Source organism: Salvelinus namaycush, chromosome 7 (genome assembly GCF_016432855.1).
Source record: "Salvelinus namaycush isolate Seneca chromosome 7, SaNama_1.0, whole genome shotgun sequence".
NCBI classification, from domain to species: domain Eukaryota; kingdom Metazoa; phylum Chordata; class Actinopteri; order Salmoniformes; family Salmonidae; genus Salvelinus; species Salvelinus namaycush.
Window position 1 is genome coordinate 25,524,557 of NC_052313.1, and position 21,029 is coordinate 25,545,585.

At 45.5% G+C, this 21,029-nt stretch overlaps 1 protein-coding gene across 1 annotated transcript in view; it reads right to left on the bottom strand.

The window, feature by feature from the left end:
- pou6f2 (POU class 6 homeobox 2) overlaps positions 1 to 21,029 on the bottom strand; it is a 90,400-nt gene that overhangs the window by 50,124 nt on the left and 19,247 nt on the right. The window contains exons 2-3 of the mRNA XM_038997251.1: positions 20,620 to 20,705; positions 14,013 to 14,220 (exon numbers count right to left, since the gene is read on the bottom strand). Coding sequence (XP_038853179.1) covers positions 14,013 to 14,220; positions 20,620 to 20,705 — 294 coding nt within the window. The remainder of the gene's footprint in view (positions 1 to 14,012; positions 14,221 to 20,619; positions 20,706 to 21,029) is intronic.

Genomic DNA, 21,029 nt, shown 5'->3' on the forward strand with positions numbered 1-21,029 from the left:
TGTTTTCAAGTCCTTCAAAAAGCATTTCTCCTTCTCAGCTTCCCGGCAGCTACATTATGGGGTTATTAAGCATTGCTTCGTTCGCCTACTCACTCCCCCACTTCCCCACTTCCCCACTCCCCCACTCCCCCAGATATGAAATGATTCTAAAATAATGAAAAGACAATGTGGGGATGAGTAGGACATCATAGGCCCTTTGTTGTACGCTGCCTCGCTTACATAAGCTTTTGAAAGTGTGCCATATTACCCACAGTGCATTTGGAGAGAGGAATGCGAGAATAGAAGGAGAGAGAGAGAGGAGAGAAAGAATTCAGTGGGATAAAATAACCCCAAAACAATGGGATTTGCTCTCCATTCTTCTGCCTCCATATTCTGTCTTTAATTATTCCCTTTGGTTGTCTGTGGGAGAGTGTAAGCACTTTCGCACAGCACAACATGCCCACCAGCACAACATTGTCAGCCCCAGTGATGTGGAGACTTCTGAGTGACACAGAGCCTCTTGTGATTAGTGATGCTCTTTAATACAACACAACACAGCAGCGATATGATTGGGGGTGGGGGGGGGGGGGCAGATTTCAAAATGCAAAGGCAAAGATGATATATGAGAGCTTTATGATGTAAATCACAAGCACCACCACTTGTGATACATCTCATAGCACATAAACCGAAATGAAGGCAAATACGCTGCAAAATGCAAGCATCAGAAATGTATATTTCATTACACATGCAAATAATCCAATATATTTCTTACGCAGCGTTTAACATAACCTCAGCTGTTTCCTAGAGGGATTATTTGTGCCGGTTTAGTAGTTTCCTCCTGAATCGCATATGAGATATTTGAGGGCCCAGAACGATGTATGATGAATGAAGTAGTGCACTACTTATACGCTTATCATGCTCACTGACTAGCAACAGGTTTAGCAAAGGGCAGCAGCAGTAAATGAAATTCACCACCGGGACAATATATCATCAGAAGAAAAAAATGCATGCACCCGAAACTTACAAGCCTTTGCCAGGTGCTTGATGGGGGAAGAGGAAGGGGTAGTGGAGAGGGGAAGGTGGGGTTGGGGTGAGGAGCAGGCAGAGGGGAAAGCAGAAGATTTGTTGAATCATTTCTATTTTCTTATGGGCTGATCTGTGTCTTGTAACCATTTCACTGCAGCCGGAAAAAGAGAGTACCAGGGCTAATTTCACAGTGAGAGCTCACTGAACAAAACCTCCATTGTCGGTGGGAAAAGGTGCTAAATCTACTTTGTCCCTCTGAATTACAGCCACATAATTCAGGAACCGGAGAGGAAGGGGGAGGAGAGGAGGAGAGTACAGGAGGGGTGAGCGATGTGTTTGAACAGAGACAGAAACCATTGCTTTTCTCTCTACCCTGAGATGTACTAAGTAATGCTCTCTTATGATCAGAGAGTAATGGATCTCTCCGGTCTAAACATGCCATCCTGCTCAAACACTATATAATCCATCTGTGATGTATCTGTGGTTAATCCAGAGATGGGCCCCCAGGGACCCCACCACCCCCCAGACCTCCTGGGCTTTTGAGCTCCTCTGACACTGATACAAGCTCCCCTGTCTTAGCCCTGAGACACCAAACCTATTAATTAAGGCAATTAGGCCCCGGCCAGCAATTAGTAACCACAGATAGCTTTTAGCAGCCTGGCGGACCAGCCTTCTCCCAATGGCCATGGGGTTTGTTTCAACACTATCTGCTGTCACCACAGGCTCTCTGGTTTCACAGACATGGAACTGGCGAGCCGTGGTTAATAATGACCTTAGAGTGATCTGGGCTGGATCCTTGTGACCCCCTGAGCCTTATGCTCTTTACGGAGTCACACTTTGTTCTGCTAAATTGTTTCTATTACTTTTCAAACACGCCGGACTGTTCCCCTTTGAAATCCCTGTGTTATGCCTGTCTGGTCACTGTAGGGAATGTAAAGGTTGAGTGCACCGGCTATTGATTAAAATGAGTAAATGTGGGGTGAGTGTAAGCAGTATTCATTAGTAGATAAGTCTTTATTGATTTCCTGTTATTATTAAGTTGATGGCAGATTTGTATTGAAAAAGTGTTGGGTTGTATTGATAATCTGATATTTTTGTATTGACAAAATTATGTATTCCGGTAACGCTTGAGCTGCTTGTCCATTATGAAAGAAATATCTATTACTTTTGAAAAGTATTCAGTGCGGTAAGAAATCAAAACTATATATTTCTGAACAAGTCTCAGGATTTCTGACAAAAACATACTGAATGTTACCAATTTCAGTAACCATTTTTTTTGTAAGTATCCCCAGAGGAAAATTCAGATTGAATAGCTTCTTTAAAATCCTCACTTGGTAGAAGGAAAAGAAGCCTTTCAGTACTTTTTCCTCCACACTTCTAAAACCTCTAACCCATGAAGATGAATTTTCAAACAACCCAGTGGTAAAATACACTACAGTCTCGCAGTAAAGCCTTTGCTTCAGTAAAGGTGTGTGTTTGTAACGACGTTTGGAGTTGAACTGCCTGATAAAAAAAGAAAATGGGCTGAACGCATACATTCAACAACAGAGGACAGATCATTCAATAAGTCACCTCACTGAAAAATAGGAAATAAAGGACACAGCTGTGCTACTTTACACAATTCTACATTGGAGGCCATCTGTGATAACACCATGTTCATTCCAGTTCTGTCCCATAAAATGACCATTAACATTACAAGTCATGCGGAACACAGATAAATGTAAAATGTCACCCAATTCTGCCAGGCGGGAATTTCAGTTCCACAAGATTAGCATGTCTGTCTGCTCTCTACCACAGCACCTTGTCTAATATTTCATTTACAATATTTCGTAAGGTAATTTTCCTATCAGTGACCATGTAAATCACAAATCAATTTTCATTTAAAATGCTCGACTACAGATTGTTCCTGAACGCGTAGGAATCGTGCCGTGGCAATCTCTGGCAGACCTTTAATGTGTGAGGGGTGCTAATCCTCTGTTAACCTTCTGGAGGGAAAATAACCAGAGTGAGAGGTAATTCTGTATATGCTAACAACCATCTGTCCGACTGTCTAGGCTCTGAGGTAATTTGCTAGAAATATTGGAAATATGGAAATGTCAAAATGTTTGAAAAACAAAATCTCTTGATGATTATAATAATAATTGTATTACCTAAAATACAAGTTCAGTATCGAAGAAGTAAAAAAACATATATATTTAACACCATCCCATTTTTCATTCCATATTTGACTGAGCATGGGGCGACAGAAGGAGTCAGGCTGGTAATGTAATGTATTGTTATAGTCCAGTTGATCGAATCAGAGCTGGCTAGGGTAAAGGGAATGTGTTCCAACTTCGTGATTTAATTTAATACCAGTTGGAAAATCGCAAGTCATTTCAGGCCTCCCTGCACCACCTCTCTGTCAGAATAGAGCATTTTACTCTTCCACACAGACCTCTATTGTCAGCCAAAATAGCTAGGCGACAAACACCGTTACTATCGTGCAAAGCATATGTAGAACTACACATCACACCCTATACAGTACAGGTACCTCATGTGTAGTTCTTGGGTCTATGTTTATGACATGATGTTAGCAGAATGTCTCCCTCAGTGCTCTCTCTGCCGCAGTAAGGGCACATGTCAGGGCTTGCTGTAGTGAAGCAGCCACAGCCATGTCTGATTAGCATTGTTATTACTACACTGACATCAAGAGTGCTCTCTCTCTTTGTCTCTCTCTCCCCCTCTCTCCCTTTCCCTCTCTCTCTCTTTCTCTCTCTCCCCCTCTCTCCCTTTCCCTCTCTCTCTCTTTGTCTCTCTCTCCCCCTCTCTCCCTTTCCCTCTCTCTCTCTTTCTCTCTCTCCCCCTCTCTCCCTTTCCCTCTCTCTCTCTTTCTCTCTCTCCCCCTCTCTCCCTTTCCCTCTCTCTCTCTTTCTCTCTCTCCCCCTCTCTCCCTTTCCCTCTCTCTCTCTTTCTCTCTCTCTCCCCCTCTCTCCCTTTCCCTCTCTCTCTCTTTCTCTCTCTCCCCCTCTCTCCCTTTCCCTCTCTCTCTTTCTCTCTCTCCCCCTCTCTCCCCTTCCCTCTCTCTCTCTTTCTCTCTCTCCCCCTCTCTCCCTTTCCCTCTCTCTCTCTTTCTCTCTCTCCCCCTCTCTCCCTTTCCCTCTCTCTCTCTTTCTCTCTCTCCCCCTCTCTCTCTTTCTCTCTCTCCCCTTTCTCCCTTTCTCTCTCTCTCTCACTCCCCCCTCTCTCTCTCTCCCCTTTCTCCCTTTCTCTCTCTCTCTCGCTCCCCCCTCTCTCTCACCCCCCCTCTCTCTCGCTCTCGCTCTCACCCTCTCCCTTTTTCTCTCTCCTTTAGGCTCCACCAGCAACTCGCTGTCCTGCAGCACAGCTGAAAACAAACAACGACATGTGGAGGAGCTGGGATTTAGCAGGTCAATGTTGTGACCAGCAAAGCTGGGAGAGCATGCCAGACAATGGCCATTTTTAAAGACATAAGCCGTAAATAAATTGTATACAGGGAGAAAGAATAAATAGTATTCCTCGTATTATTTGATCCTATGCATGATGTTGCAATACAACCGCAAATTGAGGACAAACGTTTTGAAATAATGTAACATTCGGAGGTGAAATTGAATTACACCTCTGCTTCAAAAACTAACATGTAGGTTTAAATAGTAAGTCTCAGGGGATAGGTGTATGCGTGTGTGTACGAGTGTTTGCCTGCTTGAGTGGGAAAAAAGGGTGTTTGATTCTAACCTTTTGAACACTGCTCTGGCTCATTCTGATTGGTGAGTTATTTTCTTTCCCTGAACTGTCACACAGGCAGTCGCCCCCCCACGTTTCCCAAACAATAAACTAGTGGCAGCTGATATCAATAGCAGAGATGAGAACCCAGGCGTCATATCTGCTGGGATTGCCTGGGCGAACCTGCCTCAGTCTGCTCTTCATCTTCAACAGCACCTCTCACTCTCAATTATTTGGCTGCTGTCACAACAAATCAATCAAATTATCGCTCCAGGACAGTGTATGCAGCTGCTCCTTATGGCGTCGCTAGTTGCATTACATTTGAAATGTATGAGGTCTACATTTTATCACTGTTATTTATGTAAATGCCACTCCCTCCCCTGCGAGTCACCTTACAACCGCAGCAAAGTTGAATCATTAAAGGAACGACGTGGAATACATACTGGTGGAGGACGCTTCCGAATTAAACAGGAGACGGGCTGGGATAGTTTCTATTGTGATGAGATAGGGAGAGGGGTGTTGATCTAGGGGACGTATGAGAGGACTTGGAGGTAATAAAGTCTCACAATTCTGTCTGATATTATAATAATCCATCCTGATGCACTATGAATTTGACAAACACGTACAAAACTGCTATATGTAACTTTATGGGCGATCCGACCAAATCTACATTGAAATGTGAGTTATAAATATGTCATTCTCATTGAAAGCAAGACTAAGAAGTGGTGGATCTGTTCTATGTATGCTATTTCTATGCTTCCCTTCTTAAGTTTAGTTTTTGCTTCTTTTACTTTTAGTCCGTTTTGTACACCAGCTTCAAACAGCTGAAAAGACAATATTTTTGGTTATTGAAAATATATTTCACAGCGGTTTAGATAGTATAATTAAGTGATAATTCCCTCGAAGCCGCTGTTTGGAGGATATATTGGCACGGGTGTTGTTCAGCCCTCGACTACGTCTCGGGCCAGCAAACTGTGGCATTATTTCCTCCAAACACCGGCTTTGAGGGCATTATTAATTTTATACAACGGTTTACCAATGTATTCCAATAATGATTGACATATTTTCATTAAAAACGTTATTTTGATTAATTTATTCATACTATTCCATCCTTCCACAAGATATAGTTGTCACGCCCGGACCATAGAGAGCTGTTTATTCTATGTTGGTTGGGGCATGATAGTACTAGGGTGGGTCATCTAGGTGATTAATGGTTTATGTTGGCCTGGCTATGCTTCCCAATCAGAGACAACTGTTTATCGTTGTCTCTGATTGGGGATCATATTTAGGCAGCCATTTCCCCTTTGTGTTTTTGTGGGATCTTGTCTACAGATAGTTGCCTGTGTGCGTGCACACCAGTAGCTTCCCGTTTTGTTTGTTCTTGTGCTTTATTGTTTTGTTTGGTGAGTTTCAATTTATTAAAATATGTGGAACTCTACGCACGCTGCGCCTTGGTCTACTCATTATGACGATCGTGACAATAGTCCCGAAACAAATCTAGGGATGCTAGAGATGCGACCCAGTCATTTGTTTTTTTTGTTCTGTATCTGCGGACGCGACCCAATCGTTTGTTCTAAATGTTCCATTCCCATACTGGCTGGCAACGTTCTTAACCCTTGCTTGCTAGCTAGCCAACTACGGCAAATTTACAGTCACGTCAAAAACTGCATCCAGAATAACAGCAAAGTAGCTGCGTTTGCATTTGTTTAAGCTGTTTTCAAGACACATTTATTTAGATACATCCATAACAATGAGCTAATGAGGAGCGATTTCGCCTGGCATAGAAAATGTGCTCACTCGTCAGGACACTGTTGTTCAGAGGAGCTAGCCAAAAACACAGCTAACACAATCACTTCAAACTGAAGCTGGAAAGACTGCAAACTAGCTGCACTTCATTTCGTTTGTTTCACGCCCTGATCTGTTTCACCTGTCTTTGTGCTTGTCTCCATCCCCCTCCAGGTGTCGCCCATCTTCCCCATTATCCCCTGTGTATTTATACCTGTGTTCTCTGTTTGTCTGTTGCCAGTCGTTTTGTTTCGTCAAGCCTACCAGCGTTTTTACCTCTGTTCCTGTCTCTTGATTGTTCCTGTTTTTCCCGGTTTTGACCTTTTCTGCCCACCCTGACCCTGAGCCTGCCTGCCGTCCTGTACCTTTGCCCCACTACTCTGGATTACCGACCTCTGCCTGACCTGACCCGGAGCCCGCCTGCCGTCCTGTACCTTTGCCCCTCTACTCTGGATTATGGACCCCTGCTTGACTTGACCTTTCATTTGCCTGCCCCTGTTGCTGTAAAAAACATTGTTACTTCGACACAGTCTGCATTTGGGTCTTACCTGAAACGTGATAGTTTGACCTTTTTTCAATTGACCAATGCCATCTCCTCCCAAGGAGCCACCATTGGTAGGCGTGAGGAGTTGCTTCACAGTCTGATGGAAGGGTTCCAGGACGTGGCCAAACGGCACGACCTAGCATTGGACACATTGCAGGAGCAATTCCGTGGGTTGTCCACTAGGCAGCCTACCATGACGGTAACCTCCCAGCCCCTCAGTAACCCGGTTTCTCGGGAACCCCGCTTACCTCCCCCGGAGCGCTTCGATGGAGACTCGGGCACCTGTCAGGCGTTTCTCGCTCAGTGTTCCCTCATCATGGAGCTGCAGCCTTCCTCCTTCCTCTCGGACAGCTCTAAGATAGTGTACCTCATCATGCGGATGTCCGGGAGGGCCCTCGCCTGGCTAATCTGCCTGTGGTGGATTTCCACACGCTAGCAGCGGAGGGTGCCTGGAACCCGGAAGTGCTGTTCGGCACGTTCCTGCACGGATTATCGGAGGAAGTAAAGCACGAGCTTGCAGCCTGGGAACTACCGGTGGATCTCGTCTAACTCATCGCCTTAACCATCCGGATCGATGGACGGGAACGGGAACGTAGGAGGGAGAAGAGGTACTGATTGTGGTCCCAATCGCTCACTCAAGGATCCCACCTTGCATCTGATGAACTCCGGAAGTCCCCGGCGTCTACGTCCCCGAGAGGAGCCAAGCTTACCCGAGTTCCTCCAAGAGCCTCCGAAGAGTGCCGATTTACCTCTTCCCGAGCCAATGCAGCTCGGCAGGGCTAGGTTGTCTCCAGCCGAACGCGAACGCAGACTTAACACCCAGAGTTGTCTGTATTGCGGTACTGCCGGTCATTAGGTGTCTACCTGTCCCTTTAAGAGACCTAGCTCATTTGTTAGAATGAGTACTCTTATGGGTCTTAAGGATAATTTTGCATCTCCCCCTACTCACCCCCCTCTCCATGCCACCCTGCTGTGGGGCAACCAGTCCAAGTCTCTCCAGATACTCATCGACTCGGGGTCCAATATGAGTCTTATGGACGTTACCCTAGCATCCGAGCTGGGCATCCCAACTCAACCCATCTTCATTCCCATGGATGTTAGAGCACTGAACGGGCGCTCTATAGGCCGGGTCACCCACCATACCACCCCCATCAACCTACAAGTGTCGGGGAACCACAGCGAGATGATCCAATTCCTGCTAATTGAGTCTCTGCAGGTTACCGTGGTATTGGGATTATCTTGGCTCCAGCGACACAATCCCTCTATTAACTGGTCTACTGGTGCCATCATGTGCTGGAGCCCGTTCTGCCACACTCATTGACTAAAGTCAGCTCTGCCTGCCCTGGGACGTCTTCCTGGGGGCTTGGAAATTGACCCGGACTTCTCCGCCAGGACCTCCGGGAGGGGTTCAGTAAGGTCCGGTCCACTTCGCTTCATAACACCGACTGGTACCCAAGAATGTCAAGCCTGATGCGCTGGCATGCCGCTATAACCCTGCGGCTACACCTCATGAAGCCGAGACCATTCTCCCCTGCTCCAAGATCATTAGCCCCTCTGCTGTTCGTCCTCTGTTGCCCAGTACCCTCCGTATACTTCCTATTTTTCATGTGTCTAGATGTAAACCCATGTCTCACAGCCCTCTGTCTCCTGTTTCCAGGCCCTCTCCCTCGTCTTATCGACGGCCAACAGGCCTACATGGTGAGGCGTCTCCTGAAGGTTTGACCTCAGGGCAGGGGATTCCAGTACCTGGTTGACTGGAAGGGTTATGGCCCAGAAGAGGTGCTGGGTCTCCGCTTGGGACATCCTGGACCCAGGCCTCATCTCTGAGTTCCAACGCCGCCACCCCCGCTCAACCAGGTATGCGCCAAGGTAAGTCACCAGGTGGCGTCCCTAGAGGGGGGTACTGTCACGCCCTGATCTGTTTCACCTGTCTTTGTGCTTGTCTCCACCCCCTCCAGGTGTTGCTCATCTTCCCCATTATCCCCTGTGTATTTATACCTGTGTTCTCTGCTTGTCTGTTGCCAGTTAATTTTGTTTCATCAAGCCTACCAGCGTTTTTTTCCCTCTGTTCCTGTCTCTTGATTGTTCCTGTTTTTCCCAGTTTTGACCTTTTCTGCCTGCCCTGAGAATGCCTGCCATCCTGTACCTTTGCCCCACTACTCTGGATTACCAACCTCTGCCTGATCTGACCCTGAGCCTGCCTGCCGTCCTGTACCTTTGGCCCACTACTCTAGATTATTGACCCCTGCCTGCCTTGACCTGTCATTTGCCTGCCCCTGTTACTGTAATAAACATTGTTACTTCGACACAGTCTGCATTTGGGTCTTACCTGAAACGTGATAGTTTCACCTTTTTTCAATTGACCTTTTTTTTGTATATATCCATAAAAATGATGCCAGCTGATTAAGGATTTCAACTGGCTGAGAAGCGCTGTCTCATCCGGTTCATTACTATGGGACAACAGGAGATTCAACATTGAAACAATGTTGCAAATGTCGGAGAGACAGACAGCAACATTTATACAAATCTCCGCTGTTGAAAACTAAATGTTAGTCTAAAAGAAATGTGAGATTATAGCTGAGATCAAGTTTATAAATTGCTTGGCTGGGCTGATCCCTTTTAATCCCATGTGCAGTCAGATGGAACAGAGTAAATAGGCATTTTAACGTCATAGATTATTTAAATGTAACCTTTATTTAACTAGGCAAGTCAGTTCAGAACAAATTCTTATTTACAATGACAGCCTACACTGGTCAAACCTGGGCCAATTCTGCACCACCCTATGGGACTCCCCAATCACGGCTGTTTGTGATACAGCCTGGATTTGAACCAGGGTGTCTGTAGTGACACCTCTAGCACTGAGATGCAGTGCCTTAGACCGCTGCGCCATTCGGGAGCCCAATTTAGCCGGTGGCAACTTGTGGAATAGACACCGGCTGGAATGTTGTTTTAACCAATCAGCATTCAGGATTAGACCCTCGTTGTATTATGATTTTCGACATTGCTTGTTTTGTCACATAAACTGAAATTAGATGAACTATTATACGTTTTGCATAGCTCATCTTTACCACCATGACAGTCTGCTGTAATGTTAGTTATTCTTAGGATTCTCAAAATTCAAATGTTTATGTGACAGAGCTTTTTATTCGCCGCCAAGTACGCACACATTGTACGACAGTATAGTTCAAACAAAGTGGCATGTTTGAAATGCACCAATGGTGGAAAGGGGTAAGGAAAAGGGTATAGACAGGGATTCACTTTAAATCCCATGGTTCCTGGGAGCTGTGGTGCTGTGGTGAGCTAATCTCTTAAAAGAGCGGTGGCGTACCCCCACCTGCATTCAGCTGAGCGGGAGAGATGGAGTCTGACATGGACTAACTAGTGCACCCCTTTGGTGTTGTAATGAGCAGAGTGATTTCCATAATTTGTATCATGTTAACACCCACTCACAACATGAAAACGGTAGTGTTTGAACGTTTTCGTCAAACCATGGAGGAGACATGTCTTTGATTGCTACTGACATGTCTTCTCATTAGGCGGCACCGCTAGGTGAGTGGGATGCACAGCATTTATCTACCTGGATCCCTGAGTGCCGTTTCAAGTGAGGGGAACAATACTCTCACCTCACCATTGGAACTGTGGTCTCTGATGTCATGTGCGCGGTGCCTGGTGCCTGGGCTGAGAACAAATAAGGACGGGATACGCTTATTAACAAGAAAGGGGTTTGTTTGTTTGGTTGAATTGAGTCTTGAATTAGTGTCGAGTCAGTCATAGAGAAAAGAAGCAGGCCAATGATGTTTCATTTATTTCCCTCCATTGAGCTTACAATTCTGTTTCTTTGATACTTTACAACTTACAATACAAGGAAGGCAATCTTGCATGGCCAATTACTGTAGGCTGTACGTGCAATAAAGCTGTGTTGAAAATCCAATAAATTGTTATCACACTCCTAGAAAAAAGGGTTCCAAAAGGGTTCTTCAGCTGTCCCCGTATGATAACTACTTTTGGTTCCAGGTAGAACCCTTTTTTAGTTTCGGGTAGAACCCTTTGGGTCCCGTGTAGGACCCTCTGTGGAAAGGGTTCTATGTGGAACCGAAAAGGGTTCAACCTCGAACCAAAAGGGTTTTTACCTGGAACCAAGACTAGTTCTTCAAAGGGGTTCTCCTATGGGGACAGCCGAAGAATCCTTTTAGGTTCTAGATAGCACCTTTTTTTCTAAGAGTGCAGGGTATTTATGTGAGTAATCTATACTTCCAAGAATGCTATATCTAGTTAGCTACTTGTTGTGCAACTGTTTTTCGTTTCATTCACATATCTAATTATACAATATACAACAGTAATATAGTAATATTTACGTCAAATTAGGTTAATTACAGTTAATCAATATGCATCATCACAAAATTGGACAAACAGCATAACCCTAAACTAGTTTGCAGGTACAACAGTGTAAACTCTGTTACACAAGATACCTTTCTCCCTTGTTTAGTTTCAATGGGAATTTGTTTGTACAGAATGTTTCCTGGCATAAATCATTCTGACAAATAACAAGTTACACTGGGTGCTGCTGTGTTTACCGTGTCCGCGGCAAGATGCTGCTGCTGCTGCTCCGTTTTATTTAAGCAGCAGCTCCAACTTTACTGCACAACCTCATTACAATGACGGTTATTCATCACTCTGTCTCACTCTCACAACTCTCCAGCCTGCACACTCCTCTCTCTCCCTCCCTATCTCCCGCTCTCTCTTTCTCTCTCTCTCCCCTCTCTCTCGCTCTCTCTCTCTCTATTCATTTTAAAGAAGGATCTTAGACGAGGCAAAATGCCAGGAGTGTTTAACGAGAGATAAGTGATCAAAGATGCTTAACGGGAATCCTCTTGGCTCTCACATTTCTCTGCTTATCTCAGTTGTAAGAATGTTTAGCACCTTAAAAAAGCTGATGGGGTGAACAATACGGATTAAAAAGTCAGTGAGCGCTGACAGAAAAGGTATACTTTTTAGCATCACATTTGGGCATTTGTTAAAGCGTGGAAAAAGTGGAATCCATCCTGGCTATAGTAGCTACTAAACTGTGCTATGTACTGTGAAGAATCCACCCCCCCCAAGTCAAACAGACATATTTGCTGATCATTAGCTGGGTCATTAGATTTAAATAGAGTCAGAGATCCTCCTGCAGTCTCATTACTGTAGGCTAATAGTTGTCTGTGTCTGTTCTGACGCTAATTAACCAGCGTAGCAGCGTGTCACGGTGCGGTGTAGCAGGGCTGTAAACACACTTGCTCCCGAGGTCGTGAAATGAGCTGGCTGCTAGCTCTGGGCGCTGCAGGCGACAGTAGGGAGTAGGGACACTGACAACAGTAAACGTGTGATTAATCAGGGCTGAGGGGGACTGGGGTGAGTAGAGGGGGGGGGGGGGAGGGCGAAGGGGCGAGGGGAGGGGCAAGGGGGCAGGCCGGGGCTGCCTGACAGAGGTGCTGTGCCAGCAGGCCTCATAGTCAGCAGGGCCCTGATGAGCTCCGACAGGGGAGAGTGGAGGGGCGCCGCGTGGCCAGAGGCCCCTGGACACAGTCAAGACATTTAGCTTCACTCCTGACTTGTGTCACTTTCTCTCCACGGAGGTCCCTTCAATGCGTCCCTCTCAGATGGGATGGGAGGAGAACGTGTGAATGCGTCTGTGCGCTTAAAAAGAAACCGCAAGGAAGGCATTTCTTTCCTTAGCTTTGTACCCAACAAATGGTGAAGTACAGCAACGGATTGCGGACCGAACCGTCTGTTAAAAAAAGATGATTGAGAGGTGTTGGTTATGTTCCTTCAACATTATGACAATGTGTTTGTCAGTCGGTTATCACAGCCTCTGGCTTGTCCCACATACAATATGAGTTGTTGAAGTGTGAGACAGACAGACCTTCTGGTCCCATTATCCTCCATTGCTCCGGGATACATTGGAGGGGCTTCAATGGCTAGATAGATGTGGGGTTTATTAAAAGCTCACCCCATAGCGATGATGCACGTTGTTATTTATGCATGTTTGTGTCCATTAGGGCTTCTACCTTCCTTCCCATTTCCTCACTCATTCCATCTGTCCATCCATTTCCTCACATGAAGAGGGGGGGGTGGGGGCTCCTCTCTATGCACTTTGTGCTGCACTGGCATTATTGTAATCTCCACCCAAAAACACACTGCTTTACATGCAGCCTGGCATCTTTTTACATTAGCGACTCCAGGCCCCTCTCATCCAACATTCATGACTGAAGGTTTCCCCAGCCATCCCTCAATCTAATGGTATAAAAGAGACAATGTTTTAAACATTAAAATGAAAACCATTTACAACTATGATCAAAAGAGAACACTTGGGCATTAAAGTTTAAAAGGCGAGGATAAGTACAGCCACGTGGACGGGCGGATGAGGATGGAAAGAGAGAAAAGAGAGTACAGTGCACTCTTACGCAGGGAAAACAGGCACAAAGTGCTTTTGCGCCGCGCGGCAAAACGCTGACCTGTAATTAATATGGCTCTTTCTCCAGGAAAGTTGAAGATGAGCAGCTATTTGGAACATAACCCCCCCCCCCCCCCCAAACTCTTTTTATCCTCTCTGTTTTTTTTTTAGATTGACATTTTTTACAGGTGAATCGTAACACATAACCTGTGTAGCATAAACTGTACATACTGGTACAGTATACAGTATTTTGGTCCCGTGTGGCTCAGTTGGTAGAGCATGGCGCTTGCAACGCCAGGGTTGTGGGTTCGATTCCCACGGGGGGCCAGTACAAAAAAAAAGTATGAATGTATGTACTTGTAAGTCGCTCTGGATAAGAGCGTCTGCTAAATGACTTAAATGTACAGTGTGTGAGGACTAAATACTTTTGGTGAATGTTATAACATAAGATTACTGCTGTTATTACGTCAAATGCATGCATTTATACGCATTACTCTGGGAGGTTATCTGGTGGAGCAGCCCTCTTACCTTGCAGGTTCTGTAGGGGAAGGGTCATGATGCCCTGTGCGGCTGCTGCAGCCATCAGGCCCTGGATGTTGGCCGTGGGCAGCGAGAGCACCAGCCCCTGCTGGCCTCCCAGGTGGCCGCCTGTATTGAAGGGGATGAGGATGGGCTGGTTCAGGCCTGGAGACCCCCCGGCCAGCTGCTGGGCTAGTTGCTGAGCCATCAGCAGAGACTGAATAGAAAGACACTGGGTTACAAAAATGTATTGACATTAGTAAAAGGCATAGTGAAGGTGATGAATGTATTAGTATGCATAGTAGCGAGAGGTCACATTTACATTCCATTTCATCCATAGGTTTATGAGTGTCTTGTGTCGGGATATGGAACACGCCATTCATAAAGATACATTATGATATTCACATCAAATTCATCTGGGAGGGAATTAATGGGTTAACAAGGTAACCACACGTGTAACGCTCATTTCACTCAAGCGACTGAAGTGCTTTAATCAATGTGCTGCTCTGATGAATGCTGTTGTTTTTGTTGATGACATCTGCTTTGAAACATGCCACAGCCAGAGTGACAGTCGGAACGCAGTGCTGCTCATTGGCGTGTGGAAAAAGGAATACAACTCCAACCTTTGAATGAGAGCAGTGCATTTTCCTCTCAGATGGATGCAGAATGGTTTACATTTCATTACAATGAACACACAGGTTTTGCTCGCCTGAGGTAGAGTATGTCATGATAAGCTGTAGACCAGACTATTTACCAAGAGAGTTTTCATCTATATTTTTCGTAGCTGTCTATTTACCACCAGAAACTGATGCTGGCACTAAGACAGTACTCAACGAGCTGTATACATGCTCCTCCAGGGGCGGCTCTCCTAGTGGCCAGGGACTTTAATGCAGGGAAACTTCAATCCGTTTTACCTCATTTCTACCAGCATGTTACAAAAAAAACCTAGACCACCTTTACTCCACACACAGAGACGTGTACAAAGCTCTCCCTCAACCTCCATTGAGCAGATCTGACCACAGCTCAGCTCAGCGTTCAACACCATAGTGCCCTCAAAGCTCATCACTAAGATAAGGACCCTGTGACTAAACACCTCCCTCCGCACATGGATCCTGGACTTCCTGAAGGGCCGCCCCCAGGTGGTAAGGGTAGGCAACAACACATCTGCCACGCTAATCCTCAACACGGGTGGGCCCCTCAGGGGTGCATGCTTAGTCCCCTCCTGTACTCCCTGTTCACCCATGACTGCGTGGCTAAGCACGACTCCAAAACCATCATTAACAGACGACACAGCGGTGGTAGGCCTGATCTCCGACAACGATGAGACAACCTATAGGGAGGAGGTCAGAGACCTAGCAGTGTGGTGCCAGGGCAACAACCTCTCCCTCAACGTGATCAAGACAAAGGAGATGATTGTGGACTACAGGAAAAGGAGGGCAGAGCATGCCCCCATTCTCATCGACGGGGCTGTAGTGGAGCAGGTTGAGAGCTTCAAGTTCCTTGGTGTACACATCACCAACAAACTAACATGGCCCAAACACACCAAGACAGTTATGAAGAGGGCATGATAGTGCCTATTTCCCTTCAGGAGACTGAAAAGATTTGGCATGGGTCCTCAGATTCTCAAAAAGTTCTACAGCTGCACCATCAATAGCATCCTGACTGGTTGCATTACCGCCTGGTATGGCAACTGCTCGGCCTATGACCGCAAGGCGCTACAGAGGGTAGTGCGTACGGCCCAATACATCACAGGGGCCAAGCTTTCTGCCATTAAGGACCTATATACTAGGTGGTGTCAGAGGAAGGCCCTAAAAACATCCTAGTCATAGACTGTTCTCTCTGCTACTGCACGGGAAACGGTACCAGAGCACCAAGTCTAGGTCCAAAAGGCTTCTTAACAGCTTCTACCCCCAAGCAATAAGACTGCTGAACAGCTCATCAAATGGCTACCCGGACTATTTGCATTGACCCTCTCCCCTTTTTTTCTCACGCTGCTGCTACTCGCTATTTATTATCTATTATCTATGCATAGTCACTTTACCCCTACCTATATGTACATATTACCTCAATTACCTTGACTAACCTGTACCCCCGCACATTGACTCGGTACCTGTACCACCTGTATATAGCCTCGTTATTGTTATTTTATTGTTGCTCTTTTATTTTTTACTTTAGTTTATTTTGTATATATTTTTCTTAACTCTTATTTTTCTTAAAACTGCATTGTTGGTTAAGGGCTTGCGAGTAAGCATTTCACTGTAAGGTATACACCTGTTGTAGTCGGTGCATGTGACAAATCAAATTTGATTTGATTTGACCTCTGGTACCGTAGAATCAGTCATTTCGCAAATATCAGCACTTTCCTCCTTTGCTAGAAGACCTCATGTCCGCATTCACTAATATTAGTCAGAGTAGAATCTGTGCAGTCGTAGACACAGACGCTAAGATGTACGCTAAGATATGTTATCTGGAGATCAGGAGATATTTGGCAGAGTAGAGGAACAGTTCAAATGTATCTTCACAGGGAGTGGGTTTGCAAATATACAGACAACATTTCTATTGCCACAGTGCTTTGACCCGGAGTTTAACTCATGTTCTTTACACAAGGTGTGGAAAGGTTGTAGCACCACCGGAATTACAGAGCTGTGACATCCAGATATGCATTCAACTTGATATCATCGAGATTTTTCTTCAATTTGCCAGATGCAGACTTCTCATAAAGTCATCAGAGGAAACAAGCCTTTACATGGCGTAAAACGACATTCCTAAAACATCTGCTGGGTTGTGCCCCTCTAGACAGAAAGAATGCATGGTGTCTTTGTGTCCAAGCCCAGCCTAAAAAACATCCCTTAAATGTCTCAGCTCCTGTATGCCTGTAGTATACCTGCCTGCCCTGCGACCTCGGTGCTGCTCCTGCTCTGCATGACTCCTCTACACTGGCCTGAGCCCACAAAACTTTAACAGTACTAGGCAGCTATCTGCTTCTATTTTGAATGGGGCGTCTGTGGCGAGGGAGTGAAGGGGCCGACTGGTGCCAACATGCCACCATACTTCCAGGCTTGGTGCTGCTGGGTGACAGCGGTGTCACTAAGATAACCCGGCGCGCTAAGGAAAGCAAGCACCAGTTCCGACACAATCACAGCTTAAGGAATGTGATGTTACACGGGTTTAAAGCCAAGAGGCTGGGAGAGATTGGAAGGTGAAACACTAGCATTCAAACAGACAACAGGGCAAGAGAAAACCTACATATGTTTCTAATTTCCTCATGTATTTCTTTCACCTACACCTTTGATCAAAAGGTGACCAGCGACGAAGCTTTGATAGTCAATGACATGGGGAGAGGTTTAGTGCTAGCAACTGTATCCTGTAAACAAAACTGATTAAATAACAATGATTATTTATTTTATTTTATTATAAACCGGGTGGTTCGAGCCCTGAATGCTGATGGGCTGACAGCCGTAGTATATCACACCGTATACCAGGGTATGACAAAACATTTATTTTCACTGCTCTAATTACATTGGTCAACAGTTTATAATAGCAATAAGGCTCCTCGGGCGTTTGTGGTATATGGCCAATATACTGTACCATGGCTAAGGGCTGTATCCAGGCACTCCGCGTTGCGTCGTGCTTAAGAACAGCCCTTAGCTGTGGTATATTGGCCATATACCACATCCCCTCATGCCTTATTGCTTAAATAGTCAATACTCATTAGGTTTAAAAAACATTCAGAACCATTTTAGTTTGCTTTGAAGTACTATAGAAAATCATAACACAAAGGAGTGCCACTGGTTGACTTTGAACGTATTCCAAATTACGTTTGTCATTAGCTATAAATAAGGAATTAGTCATTTGAGTGAGCAAAGACTAACCATCAAAGGACAATAACAAAGGGGGGAATTTTGTCAGCGCAAGTGACATATGTTTAATCTTGTTTTTTAAAGTAAATTTCATGTTGAATTGTAGTGGCAGATAATCAAAGACATCTTTGAACATTCATTTCAACTTCAAATTAAATGAGATCCTTTCGCCTGACACTGAAGACAGAGCTACATGGAAGGGAATGATATTAAAAAACAATTCTACATACATCAAATGTACTGCCGATGTACTATTTCAAGCACGTGTCTGCCAGCTTCAGAGCACCTCGAGTAAATAAGACCCCTTGTTATTTGTCTTTAGGCTGTGTTTGTTTGTTGCTGGGCGGCTCATGGCTTTTGTGAAGAGAAGAGGCCGGGGCAGTTTAGAAATTGATTGTCTACCCAACTTGCTTCGGTAAAACATGCAAAGCGTGAGTACTAATTCAACTGAAGATTACATCTGAAAAACTAGCCTCTGGCCGCCACCACTTTCCAGATCGTAAAAACTATATTGTCTTTTAAAATGCCAGAGCATAATAGTAAACAACCCACTCTGCTTCCTTTGGGTGTCTGTGTGTGAATAGTTCGGTATTATTTCCCATTCTTTGTTTGTCTTGCCTGTCTTTCCAACATAGGTCTAGTGGGGATGGTGTGGTACTGGCGTTGGCATGGCTGACAGCTGAGTGTGGAGGAGTGGGGCTCCAAGGGAGCAGGCAAGTGTTCTGGGTTGGAGTTTGGCTCTGGATGGGGTCTGGGTGGGAAGCCAGACCTGGATAAGGTACCCTGCCTCTCTGCATGTGTTCTGGGTCGAGTTGGGCTCTGGATGGGGGCTGGATGGGGTCTAGGTGGGGCTGGATGGGGCTTTAGACCTAGATGAGGTACCCTGCCTCTCTGCATGTGTTCTGGGTCGAGTTGGGCTCTGGATGGGGTCTGGGTGGAGCTGGATGGGGCTTTAGACCTAGATGAGGTACCCTGCCTCTCTGCCCATTAGGGGCCAGCAGGCCCTTCCATCTGCAGCACAGGCAGGCTCTGAGAAATTGCCCGTAATCACAGAGATAGACGACTTTTGTCGGGGGGGAGGAAGGCACATTCATGTTGGGTAAACTACCCTCGGATAATGGCTGTTCGCACAATATCCGGCTCCGGAGAGAGGATCTATCAAAACATATTGATCCCGAAACAGGAGAATTGGTTATGGCATGCGCAGCGCCTTTGTTTCTGAAAAGTGTTAGATTCACTGAGACTGTACTGACAACATTAATATATTAGACTGAGACTGTTGGGGGAACAATCTCTTGTAGCTCATACAGTAGGCTCTGGCACAACCAGCTGCACTAAAGCATTTCTATTTGGTCTAATACCCTTGTTTAGCATCCGTGTATTAAACAGCTATCATGTCTCTCATCAGCAGTGTGGTTTTAATCAGTCTGGTTGTCGGCTGCTCATTCTGCTGAGCTGAGTGAGATAATTCAGCAGGGAACTCAGTGAGTTAGTCTCTCTTCCCCTCAAATATCCTCTTTTGTTTACCCTGATGAGGATTGATTCAGTAGCGGATCCCTTAATTGAGTAACACTGAGTGCCGTGTCCCAAATGGCACCCTATTCCTTATTCCCTAGAGCACTACTTTTAACCAGGGCCCATGGAGCTCAGGTCAAAAGTAGTGCACTATAAAGGGAATAGGGTGTCATTTGGGATGCAAGCCCCTGAGTGCCGGGAGAGTGTGCTCATTAAGGGAAGGGAGGGAGGGAAGCTCTGTGCCTGCTTGGTTGCCTGTCTGGCTGTTCACACTACTGTGTTTAGGGAGGTGACAGTGAGACACCACTAATGAGATAAATGTTCATTAAACGGGGCAGAGCCACCAGCCCAGTAAAACCAATCACATACACTGGCTGTCCTATTGAGCTGTTTAGTAGGGCTGCCTGCGGTTGGAGTGCGTTTTGTTGGCCTTGAAGGGGAGGGGTAGAGGAAATGTAAACAACTCTATATATTCTATGTTGATGACAAAGTGATCACCAAAAAACTGTTTTATAGTATATGCTCATAAAGACATCTCAACTGATTATCTTTGGGGAGGATTTGATATCATTTGGAGATCATTTTCATGTTCTGCTGTATCTGGTGGGATACAGTGATATCTGGTGGGATGTGTTTAGGTGCAGCCAGTGGTGTAAAGTACTTAAGTACTACTTAAGTAGTACTTAAGTAGTTTTTGGGGGATATCTGTACGTTTTACTTGACTACTTATATTTGACTACTTTTACTTTTACTTCACTGCGTTCCTAAAGAAAATAATGTACTTTTTACTCCATACATTTTCCCTGACACCCAAAATTACTCGTTACATTTTGACAGGAAAATGGTCCAATTCACACACTTATCAAGATAACATCCCCGGTCATCTCCACTGCTTCTGATCTGGCGGACTCACTAGACACAAATGCTTTGTTTGTAAATTATGTCTGAGTGTTGGAGAGTGCCCCTGGAGTGTGCCCCTTAATATAAGGAATTTATTATTATTGGTACTTTTACATTTGATACTTAAGTATAATTTAGCAACTACATTTACTTTTGTTCCTTAAGTATATTTAAAACCAAATACTATTAGACTTTTACTCAAGGAGTATTTTACTGGGAGAATTTCAGTTTTACTTGAGTAATTTTCTATTAAAGTATCTTTACTTTTACTCAAGTATGACAATTGGGTCATTTTTCCACCACTGGGTGCAGGTCAATAGGAGACATGGAGAGACACCCACCGGGTAGGCTGGGTGACACTGTCCCAGCTGACTCTGTTCTGACGGGCTGCTGCTGGCATCAGACTGGACAGAGCCATCACGGGCTCCTGAGGTAGAGAAAGATAGAGGGGGAGAGAGGGGGAGGGGGAGCGAGATGTTAATCCACTATAACGTTGAAACAATCATGCACAAAAAAACATCCAGACGCAGACATAGCCAGCTGTGATCACACAGCCCCGAGTACGGAGGGGAGGGGAGGGGATTTTGTGTTAAAGTGCTATATCAATAACCGCTGCGGCACCGTTCACAATCAGCGCTGAATAAAAGACCCGCCAGTTGAGAGTCTCATTGACGTGAGGATGATGCTTACCAGGCAGCCGCTCCCCGACGGCCTCGATTACAGCTGAGGGATGAGAGATGGAGGTTCACAT